At 36.0% G+C, this 21,408-nt stretch overlaps 1 protein-coding gene across 4 annotated transcripts in view; it reads left to right on the forward strand.

The window, feature by feature from the left end:
* FER (FER tyrosine kinase) overlaps positions 1–21,408 on the forward strand; it is a 481,592-nt gene that overhangs the window by 204,861 nt on the left and 255,323 nt on the right. For all 4 annotated transcript variants that reach the window (XM_081230856.1, XM_081230854.1, XM_081230857.1 and 1 more), the window contains one exon: positions 17,701–17,793. In XM_081230856.1, coding sequence (XP_081086982.1) covers positions 17,701–17,793 — 93 coding nt within the window. The remainder of the gene's footprint in view (positions 1–17,700; positions 17,794–21,408) is intronic.

Genomic DNA, 21,408 nt, shown 5'->3' on the forward strand with positions numbered 1-21,408 from the left:
CTAAAAATAATGCAAGTGAGTGATTTATTGTGGGAGGCATGATAGTGGTAACTTTGGAGGAAGGGATATAGGTGGTTGTGACTGGGACCTGTCTGTCACCTGGAGGCCTTCTGCAGTATTTGGCAAAGTTCTATTTCTTGAACTGGGTGGTGATTACGAGGACATTTACCTTAATTTATATATTTCTTATGTTTGATTTTCTGAATCAGTTTTTGTAATGATAAAAAAGCTAAGATACTTTTTAACTATACTAATTAAAATATTTGGCAACAGTCTCTCCTCTGCCCACCAAATCTAACTTATGGAGTAAAATTGATTTGGAAAATGTATTCATTGATTCATGATTCACCAAACCTTATGTATATGTGTTAGTGTGTGTTGTGCATATGTATACTCCACTGTTTGTGTGTGTGTGCACTTTATGACAGGCACTGTTCTGATGATCTATTGCTACGTAACAGATCACTGCAAAATTTAAAGGCTTAAAACAACCAGTTATTCATTTGCTCATGAATCTCTGTTTGGGAAGAGTTCAGTGTGGAAGGCTTATCTCTGTTCCATGTGCCATAAACTGTAACAGTTGGACTAGAGGCATTAGGATCCACTTCCTAAGTGGTTCAGTCACATGACTTGCAGTTAGGGTGCTGCTGGCTGCAAGTTCAACTGAGCTCTTGTTTATCTTCTTGTAGATCTGTCTCTGGGTTGCTTGATGTTTGTTACAGCTTGAGGTGGCTAGGTTCAAGAGTATATGTTCTAAGAAAACCAAAAGGAAGCTGATTGTATGACCTAGCCTCAGAAGTCATGTAGTGTCCCTTTCACCATTGTCACATACTCGCCTAAAATCAAGTGGAGAGAACATATGCCCCACTTCTCAATGAAAGAAGAGTCAGAGTCTTTATGGTAAGAAGGGCATGTGTGATGGAGATATTGTTGAGGCCATTTTGGAAAGTGAAGTATGCCACACGCACTGTCTCAGCTTTGTATACAAAGCTGAATGAGATAAAGTCCTTGTCCACAAGGAGCTCACAGTTGAGTGAAGTTAACAGGTAATTATAACAAGAATGTGATGAGAGTAAAGCTTGGGTACTGTCAGAGAACATAAAAAGAATACTCTTTTTTTTAAGTTTTTTTTTTATTAGTTTCTGCTTTATAACAAAGTGAATCAGTCATACATATACATCTGTTCCCACATCCCTTCCCTCATGCATCTCCCTCCCTCCCACCCTCCCCATCCCACCCCTCCAGGCGGTCACAAAGCACCGAGCTGATCTCCCTGTGGTCTGCGGCTGCTTCCCACTATCTATCTACCTTACGTTTGGTACTGTATATATGTCCATGCCTCTCTCTCGCTTTGTCACAGCTTACCTTTCCCCCTCCCCATATCCTCAAGTCCACTCTCTAGTAGGTCTGTGTCTTTATTCCCGTTTTACCCCTAGGTTCTTCATGACATTTTTTTTTAATTGCATATATATGTGTTAGCATACGGTATTTGTCTTTCTCTTTCTGACTTACTTCACTCTGTATGACAGACTCTAGGTCTATCCACCTCATTACAAATAGCTCAGTTTCGTTTCTTTTTATGGCTGAGTAATATTCCATTGTATATATATGCCACATCTTCTTTATCCATTCATCCGATGATGGACACTTAGGTTGTTTCCATCTCCGGGCTATTGTGAATAGAGCTGCAATGAACATTTTGGTACATGTCTCTTTTTGAATTATGGTTTTCTCAGGGTATATGCCTAGTAGTGGGATTGCTGGGTCATATGGTAGTTCTATTTGTAGTTTTTTAAGGAACCTCCATACTGTTCCCCATAGTGGCTGTACCAATTCACATTCCCACCAGCAGTGCAAGAGTGTTCCCTTTTCTCCACACCCTCTCCAGCATTTATTGTTTCTAGATTTCTTGATGATGGCCATTCTGACTGGTGTGAGATGATATCTCATTGTAGTTTTGATTTGAATTTCTCTAATGATTAATGATGTTGGGCATTCTTTCATGTGTTTGTTGGCAGTCTGTATATCTTCTTTGGAGAAATGCCTATTTAAGTCTTCTGCCCATTTTTGGATTGGGTTGTTTGTTTTTTTGCTATTGGGCTGCATGAGCTGTTTGTAAATTTTGGAGATTAATCCTTTGTCAGTTGCTTCATTTGCAAATATTTTCTCCCATTCTGAGGGTTGTCTTTTGGTCTTCTTTATGGTTTCCTTTGCTGTGCAAAAGCTTTCAAGTTTCATTAGGTCCCATTTGTTTATCTTTGTTTTTGTTTCCATTTCTCTAGGAAGTGGGTCCAAAAGGATCTTGCTGTGATTTATGTCATAGTGTTCTGCCTATGTTTTCCTCTAAGAGTTTGATAGTTTCTGGCCTTACATTTAAGTCTTTAATCCATTTTGAGCTTATTTTTGTGTATGGTGTTAGGGAGTGATCTAATCTCATACTTTTACTTGTCCCTGTCCAGTTTTCCCAGCACCACTTATTGAAGAGGCTGTCCTTTCTCCACTGTACATTCCTGCCTCCTTTTTCAAAGATAAGGTGACCATATGTGCGTGGGTTTATCTCTAGGCTTTCTATCCTGTTCCATTGATCTATCTTTCTCTTTTTGTGCCAGTACCACAATGTCTTGATTACTGTAGCTTTGTAGTATAGTCTGAAGTCAGGGAGCCTGATTCCTCCAGCTCCATTTTTCGTTCTCAAGATTGCTTTGGCTATTAGGGGTCTTTGTTTTTCCAAACAAATTGTGAAATTTTTTCTTCTAGTTCTGTGAAAAATGCCAGTGGTAGTTTGATAGGGATTGCATTGAATCTGTAGATTGCTTTGGGTAGAAGAGTCATTTTCACAATATTGATTCTTCCAATCCAGGAGCATGGTATATCTCTCCATCTATTTGTATCATCTTTAATTTCTTTCATCAGTGTCTTATAATTTTCTGCATATAGGTCTTTTGTCTCCTTAGGTAGGTTTATTCCTAGATATTTTATTCTTTTCATTGCAATGGTAAATGGGAGTGTTTCCTTGATTTCATTTTCAGATTTTTCATCATTAGTGTACAGGAATGCAAGAGATTTCTGTGCATTAATTTTGTATCCTGCTACTTTACCAAATTCATTGATTAGCTCTAGTAGTTTTCTGGTAGCATCTTTAGGATTCTCTATGTATAGTATCGTGTCATCTGCAAACAGTGACAGCTTTACTTCTTCTTTTCCAATTTGGATTCCTTTTATTTCCTTTTCTTCTCTGATTGCTGTGGCTAAAACTTCCAAAACTAGGTTAAATAAGAGTGGTGAGAGTGGGCAGCCTTGTCTTATTCCTGATCTTAGTGGAAATGGTTTCGGTTTTTCACCATTGAGGACAATGTTGGCTGTGGGTTTGTCATATATGGCCTTTATTATGTTGAGGAAAGTTCCCTCTATGCCTACTTTCTGCAGGGTTTTTATCATAAATGGGTGTTGAATTTTGTCGAAAGCTTTCTCTGCATCTATTGAGATGATCATATGGTTTTTCTCCTTCAATTTATTAATATGGTGTATCACATTGATTGATTTGCGTATATTGAAGAATCCTTGCATTCCTGCAATAAACCCCACTTGATCATGGTGTATGATCCTTTTAATGTGCTGTTGGATTTTGTTTGCTGGTATTTTGTTGAGGATTTTTGCATCTATGTTCATCAGTGATATTGGCCTGTAGTTTTCTTTCTTTGTGACATCCTTGCCTGGTTTTGGTATCAAGGTGATGGTGGCCTCGTAGAATGAGTTTGGGAGTGTTCCTTCCTCTGAAATTGTTTGGAAGAGTTTGAGAAGAATGGGTGTTAGCTCTTCTCTAAATGTTTGATAGAATTCGCCTGTGAAGCCATCTGGTCCTGGGCTTTTGTTTGTTGGAAGATTTTTAATCACAGTTTCAATTTCAGTGCCTGTGATTGGTCTATTCATATTTTCTATTTCTTCCTGATTCAGTCTTGGCAGGTTCTGCATTTCTAAGAATTTGTCCATTTCTTCCTCGTTGTCCATTTTACTGGCATAGAGTTTCTTATAGTAATCTCTCATGATCTTTTGTATTTCTGCAGTGTCAGTTTTTACTTCTCCTTTTTCATTTCTAATTCTATTGATTTGAGTTTTCTCCCTTTTTTTCTTGATGAGTCTGGCTAATGGTTTATCAATTTTGTTTATCTTCTCAAAGAACCAGCTTTTAGTTTTATTGATCTTTGCTATCGTTTCCTTCATTTCTTTTTCATTTATTTCTGATCTGATCTTTATGATTTCTTTCCTTCTGCTAACTTTGGGGGTATTTTGTTCTTCTTTCTCTAATTGCTTTAGGTGCAGGGTCAGGTTGTTTACTCGAGATGTTTCCTGTTTCTTAAGGTGGAATTGTATTGCTATAAACTTCCCCCTTAGAACTGCTTTTGCTGTGTCCCATAAGTTTTGGGTCGTCGTGTCTCCATTGTCATTTGTTTCTAGGTATTTTTTAATTTCCTCTTTGATTTCTTCAGTGATCACTTCGTTATTGAGTAGTGTATTGTTTAGCCTCCATGTGTTTGTATTTTTTACACATCTTTTCCTGTAATTGATGTCTAGTTTCATAGCATTGTGGTCGGAAAAGATACTTGATACAATTTCAATTTTCTTAAATTTACCAAGGCTTGATTTGTGACCCAAGATATGATCTATCCTGGAGAATGTTCCATGAGCACTTGAAAAAAATGTGTATTCTGTTGTTTTTGGATGGAATGTCCTATAGATATCAATTAAGTCCATCTTGTTTAATGTATCATTTAAAGCTTGTGTTTCCTTATTGATTTTCATTTTGGATGATCTGTCCATTGGTGAAAGTGGGGTGTTAAAGTCCCTTACTATGAGTGTGTTACTGTCGATTTCCCCTTTTATGGCTGTTAGTATTTGCCTTATGTATTGAGGTTCTCCTATGTTGGGTGCATAAATATTTACAATTGTTATATCTTCTTCTTGTATCGATCCCTTTATCATTATGTAGTGTCCTTCTTTGTCTCTTCTAATAGTCTTTATTTTAAAGTCCATTTTGTCTGATACAAGAATTGCTACTCCAGGTTTCTTTTGATTTCCATTTACATGGAATATCTTTTTCCATCCCCTTACTTTCAATCTGTATGTGTCTCTAGGTCTGAAGTGGGTCTCTTGTAGACAGCATATATATGGGTCTTGTTTTTGTATCCATTCAGCCAATCTGTGTCTTTTGGTGGGAGCATTTAGTCCATTTACATTTAAGGTAATTATTGATATGTATGTTCCTATTCCCATTTCCTTAATTGCTTTGGGTTCGTTATTGTAGGTCTTTTCCTTCTGTTGTGTTTCTTGCCTAGAGAAGTTCCTTTAGCATTTGTTGTAAAGCTGGTTTGGTGGTGCTGAACTCTCTCGGCTTTTGCTTGTCTGTAAAGGTTTTAATTTCTCTATCAAATCTGAATGAGATCCTTGCTGGGTAGAGTAATCTTGGTTGCAGGTTTCTCTCCTTCATCACGTTAATTATGTCCTGCCACCCCCTTCTGGCTTGTAGAGTTTCTGCTGAGAGATCAGCTGTTAACCTGATGGGGATTCCCTTGTGTGTTATTTGTTGTTTTTCCCTTGCTGCTTTTAATATGATTTCTTTGTGTTTAATTTTTGACAGTTTGATTAATATGTGTCTTGGCATATTTCTCCTTGGATTTATTCTGTATGGGACTCTCTGTGCCTCCTGGACTTGATTAACTCTTTCCTTTCCCATATTAGGGAAGTTTTCAACTATAATCTCTTCAAATATTTTCTCAGTCCCTTTCTTTTTCTCTTCTTCTTCTGGAACCCCTATAATTCGAATGTTGGTGCATTTAATGTTGTCCCAGAGGTCTCTGAGTCTGTCCTCTGTTCTTTTCATTCTTTTTTCTTTTTTTTTTTTTTTTTCTTTTTGCGGTATGTGGGCCTCTCACTGCTGTGGCCTCTCCCGTTGTGGAGCACAGGCTCCGGACGCGCAGGCCCAGCGGCCATGGCTCACGGGCCCAGCCGCTCCGCGGCATGTGGGATCCTCCCAGACCGGGGCACGAACCCGTATCCCCTGCATCGGCAGGCGGACTCTCAACCACTGCGCCACCAGGGAGGCCCCATTCTTTTTTCTTTATTCTGCTCTGCATCAGTTATTTCCACTATTTTATCTTCCACCTCACTTATCCGTTCTTCTGCCTCAGTTATTCTGCTATTGATCCCATCTAGAGTATTTTTCATTTCATTTATTGTGTTTTCAATCGATGCTTGATTCATCTTTAGTTCTTCTAGGTCCTTGTTAACTGTTTCTTGCATTTTGTCTATTATATTTCAAAGATTTTGGATCATCTTTACTATCATTATTCTGAATTCTTTTTCAGGTAGACTGCCTATTACGTCTTCATTTGTTAGGTCTGGTAGGTTTTTATCTTGCTCCTTCACCTGCTGTGTGTTTTTCTGTCTTCTCATTTTGCTTATCTTACTGTGTTTGGGGTCTCCTTTTTGCAGGCTGCAGATTCATAGTTCCCGTTGTTTTTGGTGTCTGTCCCCAGTGGCTAAGGTTGTTTCAGTAGTTTGTGTAGGCTTCCTGGTGGGGTGGACTAGTGCCTGTGTTCTGGTGGTTGAGGCTCGATCTTGTCTTTCTGGTGGACAGGTCCACGTCTGGTGGTGTGTTTTGGGGTGCCTGTGGCCTTATTATGTTTTTAGGCAGCCTCTCTGCTAATGGGTGGGGTTGTGTTCCTGCATTGGTATTTGCTTGGCATAGGGTGACCAGCACTGTAGCTTGCTGGTCGTTGACTGAAGCTGGGTCCTGGTGTTGAGATGGAGATCTCTGGGAGATTTTCACTGCTTGATATTATGTGGAGCTGGGAGGTCTCTTGTGGACCCGTGTCCTGAAGTTGGCTCTCCCACTTCAGAGGCACAGCCCTGACTCCTGGCTGCAGCACCAAGAGCCTTTCATCTACCCGGCTCAGACCAAGTATGTGGGGAGTTTCTTGCCTTTTGGGGGGTCTGAGGTCTTCTGTCAGCATTCAGTCGGTGTTCTGTAGGATTTGTTCTACATGTAGATGAATTTCTGATGTATCTGTGGGGAGGAAGGTGATCTCTGCGTCTTACTCTTCCGCCATCTTCCTCTGGGCTCCAAAAAGAATACTCTTGATTTAGAGTGCCAGATCTTGGGGTAAAAGTCTACTTTGGTCCTGAAGAAGGAATAAGAGGTGGACAGGGCAAAAGGAAAAAGAAAAACATTGGAATAGTATTTCAGGAAAAGGAAGAAGCAGCATGTTTCACTTAAGTAAAAGAAAATATGGTGCATTCTAAATCTTCAGTATTTATATATGACCATATTTTAGGTATGAAAAGTTAAGTGGAGAGAGATGGGATTGAATAAATATGTAGGAGCTATATTATGGAAAAACCTTTTTGTGTGAATTGGGATTTTATTGTGAACTTAGTGGGAGAGCCATTCAAGATAGTAAGCAGCAGAGTGAAATGGTCTGATTTACCTTTTTACCAAGGCCACTCTGGGGGCTTTGTAGAGAACAGGAGCAAAGAGCAATCCAGGGCAGTAATGCTGGTGCCTGAACAGAAGTCACATCAGGGAGTACTGAAAGAAAGAGGCTGATTTTAGAGATATTTTACAAACTTTTGAATTTGGTGACTGATTGGATATGGATATGAGGGAGAAGGAATACCAAGATTGACCTCCAGATTTCTGCCTTCGGAATTCTGTAGTTGTTGGCGCTAGCCACGAAAGGAAGGCTCATAGGAATAGAAGCAGATTGGACTGGGGGAAGGATGATGAGTTCTAGTTGGAGGTCTGGCCTAGAGATGTAAGCTTTTGGGCATCATCTGCATGCAGATGATAAATGAATTGATAGAGATAAATGTGTTTGATTTTGGGGGGGGCAATAGAGGAGGGCTAAGGATGGTAATGTTGGTGACCGACATTTAAGGGGCAGGCAAAGAAAAAGGATATTGTAAGGGAGAATGAGGTGGAACAACCAGACCAGATAGGAGGAAAAGCAAGAGGCAGTGATGTTACTGAAGCCTAGGAAAAAGAGGGGAGCCGTCAGCAGGGAAACATTCTGTGGAAAGTCAAATAAAGTACCCAATGGGTTTGGCAACATTGAGGTCATGTGGGAGAGCAAATTAAAATTTCAGTGACACGAGAAGCAAGTGGATAACAATGAATAAGCAGAGACGGTTATATAGTTGATTTTTTTTCTATCAGCACTTTCAGATGGCTAAGTTTCAGAGGGAAGGAAAAGTTACGATAATGATCTGTGGAAAATAAAGTATATTTTATTTGGACCGCTATCCCAACGTTGAGATTGATCATTGTGGGTGTCATTGGTCTTTCATCCATTGATAGAGTACTTCCTAATTATATGCTGTTCGTGTATAATCTTCCTCCATTAACTCATCTGCTTTATTTTATCACATGAAGCAGAAAGAAAGTAGGCTAAGGTACTTATGATAATGCTTTCATTTTGTATCTGGTGGGTTTTTTTATTGTTTGTTTTTGTTTTATTTTTTAATGAGAGGAAAATTCAAGACTCCTTTTTAAAATCAAAAAGAAAATTTTTTTTGGTGAGATCTTTTTTCTTTATCCTTTGATAAAGAGGATTATTGTTTAATTAAGATTCATCCTTTATTGAATTGCTGTTTCTCCTGGTATTATTTCAAATGTAAATATTATGTATCTGTCAGTCAGTTCCATAGATATTATACTACAATTTGAGTAGTACCGATAAAAGATTAGGTTTTTACTTGGAATAAAGTATAGCTATGCAAAGGTATTCTGAATTAGAAATATTACAGACTAATCGTATAATTTCAATGACTTCTATGACCAAGGAAATCATTGATATTTTTGTCTTACTTTTTCTAATCCTCAATATAATACCTGTCTTCTTTCAGCTTCTTATCCATTAGATATAAAGTTCTTTATGCTCTTCGAATTTTAAATGTGAATTGTGAGCTTATCATGACTTAAGTGGTGGGGGGTGATGAAATGCTTTCTGAGGCGTGAATTTTGTCTACTGAGAAACTCTGAATATGGCTAAATAGTGTTTTGAGGCTCTGGAAAAATTTTTGCTGTGTCTAAGGCCATGAAAGTATGATTAGAATCAAATGCCTTACACCTATATAGTATTATTCTAATTCTCTTGGATATGTAAAAACAAAATAAAACCAAACAAAATAACTGCTGAGCTTGCTATGTACCTTTGAGCATAGCTATTTGTGTTAAATAGACCTAGATTGGCTCTAAACCACTTCCTCTTTTCTTTACCCATCCTGAGAAGTTGTGAATCCATCTGATTACTACCAGACATTACAAATATTTGTATCAGCTTTCCTTCCCCTTTATAAGAAAATTTTCTTCTGTATAAACTTTTCTGAATCTCAGATAAAACACATTGCAGCCACTTGTAAGGTAGGAAGTTAATGCTTGGCAAGGAGAAAATATTTCCAATGTGTATCTTGAAACAGGAGAGTTAGCTTGCCTAAGGAATGAAGACAGTGAAGAACAATCATGGTGCCTTTAAAAGCTGCGCTTTCTAAAATGTGTAGGTCATGCAAACCTAGGGAAGTTTAGTCAAGACATTTGACATTCCCTTTGGCCATTATTTTAATAAAATATAGCCTCTCAATTTTTAGGGCTGCCACTCCAATTGAACAAATCACTTCTTAACTCTAGTTATATATTGAAATAGAAAGTATATAATCAAAGCCAAAGGAATGTTGTGGGGTGAAAAATTCATCAGGAATAAAAATTTAAACACCATTTATAACCTTTCAGGTACTTTTATTAGAATTTTCATGAAATTTTTCTCTGAGTGAGATAACTATAGGAAACCTTCCTGGAGAGGCCTTATTTTGAGGATTCAGTCATCTCTGTACTCAGAGAGCTATATAGAGTTTTTACCTCAAACTGTTGGATGAAAATACGATTAGTGTTTCTGGGCTATACTTTCTTTGTTATTATATTTTCTGTGTGCATTTACAATAGGTATAAATTAAGGTTTCCTCTATAAGGACAGAGATAGACAACGCTAGTTATAAAATCTCTGGAGAACTCAGTAGGAACAAGGGGATTTAGGGGATTTTCAATTTCTCATATCTCTAAACTTTTTCTCCCATGTAATAATTTTGCTTAATAAAAAATACAATTTTAAATATTTAGAATTATTGTACTATTATTTTACCTTTAATAATTTTGTGAAACCATTGATATGGTTACTTGATGAATACCCACTCTAAATTTTCAGCTGAAAAATTGTAGTTTGGACGATGACACCTAATCAAAGTTCTTCCTGATAATAAGTATGATATTTGGAGTTACATATTGACTGTTCTAGGCCAGTATGCTCTTCATCACTTATTGATTCTGCTCTGCTTATTGCCTAATGATGAAATAGTGAATGAATTTCTGAAAATACCAGTATATGCAATGGATGCTTTATTAATTTAAACAGATTAGTGCCTATTGTATAGGAATAGACACTTGGTCCTGAGATTTCTAGCTTACATAGATAACTCTTTTAGTGATTTTTTTTTTTTTTTGTAAAGAGCAAGCAGTAGCTGGAGAAGGATGTGTGGTAAAGGGAAAGGTTCATCCTTTCTTCTCTACATTTCTCTCTCCTACCTCCTTTCTCTTACTACCTCTTCTCCTTGTTTTCCTATGAGAGCAACTTAAATATAAAAGCTGATGGGACAGTACATCAAAGAGAAATCTATTGGGGTTTTTTAAGGTGTAAAGTCCTTGGGAGGACAGGAAGGGATGAGGTACAAGTAGAGTGGTCACCCTTGGTGGGAGAGAGACAGCTTCATGTTTCCAAATGGGGAAGGGGTTAGAATGGGAAGAGAAGGAATGGATTTGTAGGTTTGAAAAGGGAAGTTGAAGGAGTTGCTGGCTTGTAGCTTCCTTCTAAAGAAGCTGTAGAGGGTAGAACAAGGTGGTTTTAGACACGAGGAAAGTAAGAAAGGTTTGAAATTGTTGACAACGGCAGCAGGAGAGTTAAGAAGTGAGCTAGCCAGAGAAATTTCATAGTATGTCAGATATTTAGGGCTCTTTTGAAGTAATAATCATGTGATTCTCCCCAGCAGTGGTGAGTTGCTGAATGCAGAAAGTTGAATCGATCCACCATTAGGGTTTGCTGCCTGGGGACAACAAAGAGACAGGAGAGCAAGGGAATTTAGAATATTGGCAAAAGTGTCAGTGAAATGATGTGTCATGGCATCTCAGTTAGAAAAAGAAGAGAAGAAATGAGAAGGTGATTGATTGGGAGAGATTAGGAGACTCAGAGCCTTAGGGTTTCAGTGATGTTGGAAAATGGTTATAGTGGAACTGGTGAAAGCAAACCAATGGGGTAGGTGCTTGTGGCCAGAAAGAGAGGAGCTGGAATTAGTTAATTTGGAGCTGTTACATGTGAAGATAATATCCAAGAAAAAGCCATGACTGATGTAAAGTGGAGGAGAATGTTTTCCCTCTAACTGCCTCATAATGAAAGCCTCATGACAGCATTTCATGAAGTGAATTTTGCAGAATAGTATTTCTTCCAAAAAAAGAGTGCATGTACTAATGCATTATTGAGGCTCTGAGACATGTTTCATTTAAGAAATCTGTTTAAGTTTGTTTAACTGAGCAGTTCTAATCTGTGGAATGACTGAACCTTTTGTAGTATAACATCAATTAATAACCATCTAAACTAGGGTTTTCACCAACATGTTGAGCAGTTGTTTTGTGTGTCATGTGCTGAAACTGTTAAATTATTGGGAATAAGTAAGAGTAATCATCACAACATAGTGTTTATTTTGCAAATAATTTTTACATTTATGTTAATGTATTTCAATATTAAAACATTTATTTTCCTGTTGAAGTAAATATGTGTCCAAAACATTAAAAATGTTAGTGCATTATTTTGTTAGTGACAATTGTGATATTTGTAATCATTTACTAGAAATCTTCAGTTACTCATGGATATTCTAGGAAGGCCTGCTGTATTCATTCTATGTAGCAGTCAAGTAAGGCAGATTAGTTAAAGCAAAAAAGAGAGTTTATCCACTCACATAACTGGATATATCCAGAAATTCAAATCATGTCATCAAGAATTTGTCTGTCTTCATTTCTCACCTTTTATCTATTAACTTCATTTTCAGGCAGGTGGTACCAGCAATCTCATAGTGTGGCAGTTTCTCTTAGAAAGGGGTTGAGGGTGAGACAAATGCTTAGAGCCTAACTGACTTCTTTCTAAAACAGGTTTCCCAGTTGGATTTTATTTGCTGATAATGGAAGCATAACATTATAATCGCCACATTCCCTTCTTTAAAATTTATTCTTTTTTGTTATTTAAGTCATGACTTTCTTTTGGGTCCTGCAGTTGCTGATTCCATTCTAATAAAGTCTTGACTGAGGCCTTGAAACCTGAAATGTTCTCAGTTATTAGTTCCAGTAACAAAAGGAGCTCCGAACAGATAAGAGGATTATTGATACATGTGCAGTATGAAAATATCAAACAGTAAAACCGTTCATGAAACTTCTTAGATAAAGTTGGAAACTTAAAATGTTTACAGAAATGAAATATGTACATAGTAGTCTTTATAGTGTCCTTGTGAGGTCCTCTGCAGAAAATATAAAACCAATAAACTTCATCTCCCCTACCCACCAAGAGCAATCAACAAAACAAAACAAACAAACAAAAAAGCAAAAAACAAGAAAACCAAAACAGAATAACAAGCAAAATTTTTGTGATGTCTGGAGTTTAACCCTTTAAATAATCTTCTGAGGAACATAGTCTTTAAAGGCCTGTTGTGATAATTGACTGCTTTAGAAAGTGGTAGTTAAATTCAAGTCTGTAACTTTTGATAAATTAATGGCTTCTTTGTCATACTGAAGACCCTTAAATTGTGTCTTTTTATTTTCTTGGTTTGTGAATAAAGGTAAATAAAATTATGACTGGTAGGTTACTTGTCTTAATAAAATACATATGAATGCTGCATCCTGTTTGGATATAGAAAGTCACAAGAGATGTTCATTCTTATCTCATAACCAAAATAAGGAGGATAAGGTACAAAATAATAGTTAAAAAAAATACTCATCAGGAATCTGAGGACAGAAAGAAACCTAAATGAACCAAAGTCCAGAAAGTGGCAAGCCTTTCATAGGAAACAAAAACAAAACCAAAAAACAAACAAACAAAAAACCTGTGATTACTTCCATACTTGGTGGAACTGTGTGATAAGAGGAAACTTCCATCGAAGGGAATAAGAAGTCAACTCAACAAGCTTTTAATAAACTTGTAAGAACAGTGTGTAGACTGGTGTGACAGATTAGAATCTGGAGGAGCCCTCCCCACAGAGTGAGGCAGCATCCACTCACCAGCATTTACTCAAGGGTCTTCGCCAAGTGGAGCAGATAATCAGAGAAGGAGACTTGAGAAAGATACTCCAAATGAAGTTCTCCCCGCACTAAAAAGGTGGTACACTGTTGTTGGGGGGTGGGTGGTGTTTGAGGCTTTTGGACAGGAGGACTGAGCACTCTGGATTTTCACCAACAGAGGACAATACGAAATCCCTCCCAAGTTGATTCTCTTCAGGGAATTCTGGGTCTTCACAGAGTACAGGGCAATGGCTTTCCAAAGGCTAGGAAGGAGGATAGAAAGTTATCTTAGATGTATAAAGTAGTGGGTGAGCCTGGAGAGTAAAGAGAACTCCCTAGTGCCCGCCTATCCCACACCCCTCCCAAAAAAGAGGGTGCTGGAATCTTGCCAGGGCTCAGATTCCATTCCTAGCTGAAGAAAAACTCTTGATCTAGCCCCAAATATTTGAAGCTGGTGGTGAACTAATTCAGACCAGAGCAGCAGCAGAAGCAAGGCCCAACTTATTAACTACAGCCCCAATTCTAGCAGCCTGACAGAAAAAAGGAGTATGTATGCCTCTTTCTTGAGGTAAATATTATTGAATTCAGATTCTACTTTTTTTTTATACAAACCATCTGGCACACAATCAAAGATTATATGGCCCACTAAAAAGTAAGAAGTGTGACCCACAGCTAAGAAAATAAGCAGACTCAGAGATGGCCCAGGTATTGGAATTATCAGACAATGTCTTTAATGTAGCTTTTACAAAAATACTAAGGGATCTAATAAAAAAGATAGACAATGTATATGAAAAGATGGAGAAGTTTAGCAGCAATGTGGATGCTATAAAAAATAGAAATTCTAGAATGAAAAATACAGTATCAGTGCTGAGCAATTCATTAGACGGACTTGTCAGTAGACTGGACACAGAGAGGAAAATTATAGTGAGCTTTGAAAACAGGTTGACAGAAAGTATTCACAATGAAGCAAAAAGAGAAAAATAGGTAATAGAGTGTTTGAGATCATGGGGTAATATCAAAAGGGCTAACATACATGTAATTAGAATCTAAGGAAGAAAGGAGAGAGGGAGGTGGGAGTAGAAACATATTTGAAGAGACAATGGTTAAGTGTTTTCTAACATTTTCAACCCACAGGTCCAGGAAATTTAACAGATCCCAAGCAGGATAATTAAAAGAAAAAAAATTACATGTACTTATTTCCTAGTTGATTATAAAAGCAGTGAGAGAAAAAAGAAACATTATGTATAGGGGAATAATGACATGAATTCTAGCTGACTTCATACCAGAAGCAATGGAGACCAGAAGACAAAGTGCTGGAAGAAAAAAAAAAGCCATCGACTTTTAATTCTATATCCTGTGAAAATATCCTTAAAAAAAAATAAAGGCAAGCAGCACTTTACAACCACTGAGATGATGATAATCAGAAAAACAGAAATAATAAATGTTGGTGAGGATGTGGAGAAGTTAGAAGCCACATCCGTTGCTGGTGGGAATGTAAAATGGGTCAGCCACTGTGAAAGAACAGTTTGGCTGTTCCTCAAAAAGGTAAACATAGAATTACCATATGACCCAGCAATTCCACTTCTAGATAAATCCCTGAAAGAGTTGAAAACAGATACCCAAGTACATGTGTACGAATGTTCATAGCAGCACTATTCACAATAGCCAAAAAATGAAAGCAGCCCAAATGTCCTTGTCAATATTAGTAAAACCCAACTAATAATAATAGCTAATATTATAAGCACTCATTATGGTAAGGGAGAGAGGGAGGAGAAAAGAAGGGAAAATGGGAGGCAGAGAGGGAAGAGGGAGGAGAGATAAGGAAGCTGCTGTGAGAAAGATATGTTCAGCTTACACAGGTAATGGCAAAGGGATTATTTTGATCTGTTCAAAATAATTTATTAAATAGAATAACGAGCTTGGGAATAATGATGAATAATGATGAATAATGAATAATTTGTTAAATAGAATAATGAGCTTCGTGAGGGTGTGGCTGAAATTGGTAAAGTGCCTTGATTACTAGACATAGGGACCTCTAATGAAATACTTTCATTCTCATCATAATGTATTCTTTGTTTAATAATTTATTAGTTTAAGCAAAGAAGATAAAGGTACTGCCCTATTATTATATCCCTTAATTGTTTTAAAAGCAGAATTTCAGTTAAGATGTCTTGATAATTTAACTCATAGTACTGTAAGTTTTTAAAAAACCTGAAATGCACAGTTGCTTACTGAGCAAAATCTATTAGTACTTAAATTGTTGAGTCAGTTAGGTGCTCAAAAGGAAACTGGTTGGTGTACATCTTGCACTACTGGATACTTTATTAAAAGAATTATAGTACGTTTTTGCTCATACATTTGAGAAAATCTCCATGGAACATGAATTATATTTCTATATTGAACAGGGAGGGAGCTGATTATAGCCTGAGGCTTGGGATTTATGTCCCTGGAGAAATCATTTAAGAAGATACAGAGTCAAGAAAGCAGGAAGAATGATAGAAAGCTTTATAACCTAGGTTTCGTTGAACTCCATTCTGTTTTACTATAAATTTCCTTAGCATTGTTATTTTAAGACAAAATCTTAATCATTCAAATGTTCCTTTTGCACATTTAGATTCCAATTTCATCATTTTAAAATATGAAAATGCCTGACTTAGCAAGGGGGCTTTCTTTTAATAAATGTTCTTAATATGCAAGCATCAAAGAAAAAAAGACAGCATGACAAACTAGGTTACTAGACAGTGAACACTTCTAAAATGATTTCTCTTCAGTCAGAACCCAATTGCTAAAATAAATCATTTAGAAACTGTTTTATACTTAAATTGTATACCGTGATGGGATGGGAATAGAAACTGTGTATCCTTCATTCTCTCCAGCAAATCAATATCTGCAAAAGACTAAGCTATTTGTTTATTTATAAATGCATTCCTTTTATGAAGGACATGTTGATATTTGAAATATTTCATTTATATTATAGAGTTATCAACAGTTTAGAATTGTTTTCAGGAGACAATCTTCTCTAGCCTTATAGTTTCCCTGTAGTTATTTCTCACAAAATCCCTCCAAATTTCATGGCTGCTTTGCATAAGTAGTCCCAAAGATATTTGGCCCTCAGCCTGGGGTTTGAGCATGAATGTTATCTTTTTCTTGAATCTTATTGCCTACTGACTTGAATAAGTATCTGACTGTTCCTTCAGGGCCAAATAATCACTTTCGTTGTTCCTTCTAAGAATGTTATTAGATTGAGTTTATTTACGGAAGTCTGTAAGAAATAATATATGGTTATTTCTTCAACAAGCTATTATTAACAAAAAAGTGTTCCAGTGTTACCTTTCACTCTCCATAGTTCATCCTTCCATTGGGGAACAAGTTCTGAGGGTACCCTCAGGCAGGATATAACTAATTGTCCTAAGGGGAGTAACTCTAGTTGCCAGCCTGATGCAGTGGAGCTCTTCTATGAAAGTTTCATCAATAATCAATGCAATGCAAATGATTGGGGACTTGAACAATGGTCACGAATTTTTTGAGATGAAGATTTTTATCTAGTCCAGTGTCCTCCTGTTTACTGATATGGAAACTTAAGAGCCAGAATAGTTAAATGATTTGCCCAAACTTATACTCTTTTTCCCTTCTGACATCAAGAACCTTATTGTTTCTACCTTAGTGCCTCCTTTAAGAGCCTTGCTTTGAGAACTGTTGTGTGCTTTCTGGTTAAAGTTGTTCATTTGTAATTTACCGTGGCATCTAAATAGACTGTCATTTGGAAGAGCTGGGGTGTTTGGGATTTTTTTTAAATCTATTTCTAGTGCTTGAGAAATCTTCTGAAATAAAAACATTTGGGAAGGCGAAAACTGTTAAAAAGGTATAGCCAAGATGTAGAGAATGGAAGAGTGGGAGCAAGGCATATACAGCAGTTGTTTTGTAATTAAATTTGTGAAGAATATGTCACAACTACAGTACTATCTGAAATTTTCTGTTAGACTGGTTCCTTCTAGCTGTGTCTTTTTTTTTTCCTCTGAGCGCTAATATTTGGTTTTCTGTGTGTTTCCTTAGCATTTCTTGTTTTCTCTCATCTCATGAATTTCTATTTCTTTCTTATTTTTCCCCAAATCATGACATTTATTGAGGAAAATAAAATGCTATAGAGTTCATATGCATTTGGTTATTTTTCATTCTTGGTTATTTTTCATTCTTAATGTTAGGAAGCTTACATTTTATTTACTTGGAAGACAGAGTGGATGGACATAAGCTGTGGATAAATACCTAAATACCTAGCATAACTGTGTATATACTAGATAGTTTACTACTGCTGAAGGCTTCTTTCTTAATCTCTCCAGGAAAGAAAGGAGAGGCTATCCAAATTTGAGTCTATTCGTCATTCAATTGCTGGAATCATTAGGTCTCCAAAGTCTGCACTGGGCTCTTCAACAGTAAGTAGGATGAACTCTCTATGCTACTGAAAATAGTCATTGTCTACCTTCTTTCTGATATACCAATGAATATAATATGTAAACTTGTATTTATGAACAGAAAGGTAAGTACACAATTTAACTTTTTGTGGGCATATGAGTCTGTGTATATATGTGTATATTAAAACCCCTAGTAGCAGTGATGTAGGCAGGAAAGAAAGAAACTTGTATTGTAGATTTTCTCTACTACATATAAGTAGTTACAGGGAGTATTTTATGTACTTTGGGGCTTTATTAGAAGAAAAATATAAACAGTTTCTTTTACAGTGAAACATGTTTTTATAATAGGGATTATTGTATATGTATTTTTAAAATGTATCAGTTTATATGTGTGTTCATATCTTTAAGAACATTTTAGTTAGATAATTGAAGTCCGTTTGAAATTTGGGCTAGGCACATCGCAGTAATGCATAGAATATTAATTACCTCTAGTAGTAGCAGCTATAGGCAAGCAAGATAAAAAATATTCTTATCTCATTTATATATAAAATTATAAAGTATTTTTCTTACTGCATGACCTATAAAACTAAATTATCAAACTTTTTATTCTAGCCATGCCTCATTCACAGTAGAGCTTTATAATAGTATTTTATTGAATGATGGTTAAAACAATATTCAGTACAAATTAATTACATGCTTTTCCCCCCATCTTGTGATGTTTCTACAGAATAATATCTTAATATCATTTCTTATTCTTTAAAAGTTCAGCTAAGACAATGTGACCTCCTCTTATTTGGAAAAAAAAAAGTGTTTCCTAACCTTAGATTAGTTAAATGTCCATTCACATTTTGGATTTATTTACTCTAATTCCTTTTTAATATAAAACACATGTTCCCATATTTGTTCCACTCAGGCAACAATCTTTTATGTACAATTGTGGCAAAGTGTCAAGTATTTTAATTAACAAAAAAGCAGAAAATTATATTTTTGTATAAAAGAGATCGATTTTAACCTTTGATGCTGCCATTGCCACTTCCAATATGCTGAAGTGTGTTCTATGGAAGTAGAGCTAATGCAGACCATCTCATAAGGCATTAAATAGCAAGTGAAAATAAAAATAATTATGGGCAAGTGCTACATGATAGAGTAAGTCTCTTTCAAATCTTATCTCCTACTTTTGTTTTCTTAAATTTACAACTTTACAGATAAATACTAGTTCATAGGACTTGTTTTATTACGATTTGACAGTCAAAATAAAGTATAGGAGACTTGATTAAGAGTTTATAAGAAGTTTCAGAGACTCTATGAAGAGAGTCTTTTGATAACTTTTATTAGAAGAAAAAAGAAAAACAGGTCTTAAAAGGAAAAATTTTAAAACAGGTTTTTAAAAAAGAAAAACAAACGCAGTTCGTGAAAAGAAATGTTCAAATACCTCAGTAAACCGTTTATAAAATTATTTAACATTAAAATGAGTCAGTGAAACACAGGACATAATTAAGTTGTCATTAACTCACCTTTATTTCACTTAGGTCAGAGGTCTTTGTGCCAGCACCTAATAGCTGATTTGTGAAAGGTGTCCCCCACCATTTTTTCTTCCTGTGTGCTGTTAAAGATCAAGCTTGACTTGAATAAAATGTCTGAAATACTTGAGAGCCAAGGCTCATTATAAACTCAAGGTTTCCTTTAGTTTTATTCTTAGATGGAAATGTAGGAGAGTGGAATTTAGAGCTTAAAAAGTTTAGCTAGTGACAGAAAAATAAGAATTCTATGATTGTGGGAATGGGGTACCATTTCCCATGTTTGTTTTTTTCCCCACAACTTGGGCTGCCTGAGAACCTTGTGCCCTCAAGACAGGTGCCTAGGAGTATGCAGTGGCTCTGAGACTTCATGCTGCCTACATTACTTTGAAGTTCATTATTATGGAAAGTTCAGCTTTTGGCTCTAGGCAGAGCCAGTTTTGATAAATCAGGGTTGATCTGAGGACGAGAGAGGTTTTTTCTTTCAAGACACACTGATTTGCATCTAAAATTTAAAAAATCCTATTTGTTCATTAAGATGAAGTTGTATAGGGTTGGCACTCCTAAAAGTGTGTCAGGTATAGTATGTACAATCTTCATAATTAATTGGTATAAATCATAACTTTTTAAGTATCTGAAAGTATTTGCATATTGTTTTCTCCACTTAAAAGTAAACTTATTATAAGTAATTTTACTGAATAAAATTCTTAAGTAATTTTACTGAAGAATAAAATTACTTTATTCTTCAGTAAAATTACTAAATTGACAGTGATTGATATAGGTTAAAATTTGGTGTTTACAAACTGCTTTTACCTGAAATGAAGTGCCTTTCCCACAAAACATGTGCCTCATTCAGATATACATTTTTAATAAATTTGTCAACATCCTTGAAGCTATGAAATGCCCATTTCATTTAAGAATATGTTCCCTCTGTAATTGAGAATTCTAGGGAACGGTCACTTCCTCCCCCAGTTGATCACATTTTTATCTTCATGATTAAGGCAATCATTATCTCCATCAGTAAAGTGCCCTTTGATATTGCCTGATTTATTCAGAAATCTCATGAACTAAAAAGATTGAGATAGTCTGTAGTTTATGACGCTGTGGTACACTATGAATAAAGGTACAGAACTATTTCTGTGAGGTGTTAGATATCCTATATATTTGAAGAAGATTCTCCCCTCGACTACAGAGGTAACTGAGGTTTTAAGTCTTACTGCGAGTGTGAAGGTTTCAGGTATTAAGTATGATAATCTAAGATGGATAAAATTTAGAGGCTCCCTAATTGTAATTTTAAATTTTTTTCTGACATAATTTAGTATTTTTTGGAGAATTCTAGTTTGGTAAAGGTAACATAGAGGAAGGAAATTTTTTAATTGCTATAAATGATTTTTTTCTTCATAAAAAACATTTTAACCCTGCAAAATGGCAGACTTACGCCTATTTAAATTATTTTATTGTGATATACTTCACGCAACACAAAAATCAGCATTTCAAAGTGTACAGACAGTGGTTTTAGTATATTCATTATGTTGTGCAACCATCACCACTATAGAATTCCTGAACCTTTCAATCTCTGCAATAAGCAACTGCATTTCTGTTAGCAATTAGTCTTAATTCCCCCCCTTTTCAATTTTCTGGTAATCACTCATCTATTTTTGATCCCTATGGATTTGCCTATTCTGGACATTTCACATAAAAAGAGTCACACAATATGTGACCTTTTTTGTCTAGTTTCTTTCAACTTAGTGTAATGTTTTCAAGGTTCATCCATGTTGTAGCATGTATCAATACTTCATTCCTTTTTATAACTGAATAATGTTCCCTTGTATGGATTTATCATATATTATTTATCCATTCATCAGCTGATGGACATTTGGGTTGTTCCACCTTTGGCTATTATGAATAATGCTGCAATGAACATTCACATGCAAGTTTTTAAGTGAATGTATGTTTTCAGTTCTTTCAGTTATATACCGAGGAATTGCTGGGTTGTGTGGTAATTATATGTTTAAGTTTTTGAGGAACTGCCAAACTGTTTTCCACAGTGGTTGCAACATTTTGCATTCCCACCAGCAATGTATATAATACATGAGTTTTCCAATTTCTCTACAGTCTC

The sequence above is a fragment of the Mesoplodon bidens genome (assembly GCF_964165515.1).
Source record: "Mesoplodon bidens genome assembly, chromosome: 4".
In the NCBI taxonomy this organism is placed as follows: Eukaryota; Metazoa; Chordata; class Mammalia; order Artiodactyla; family Ziphiidae; genus Mesoplodon; species Mesoplodon bidens.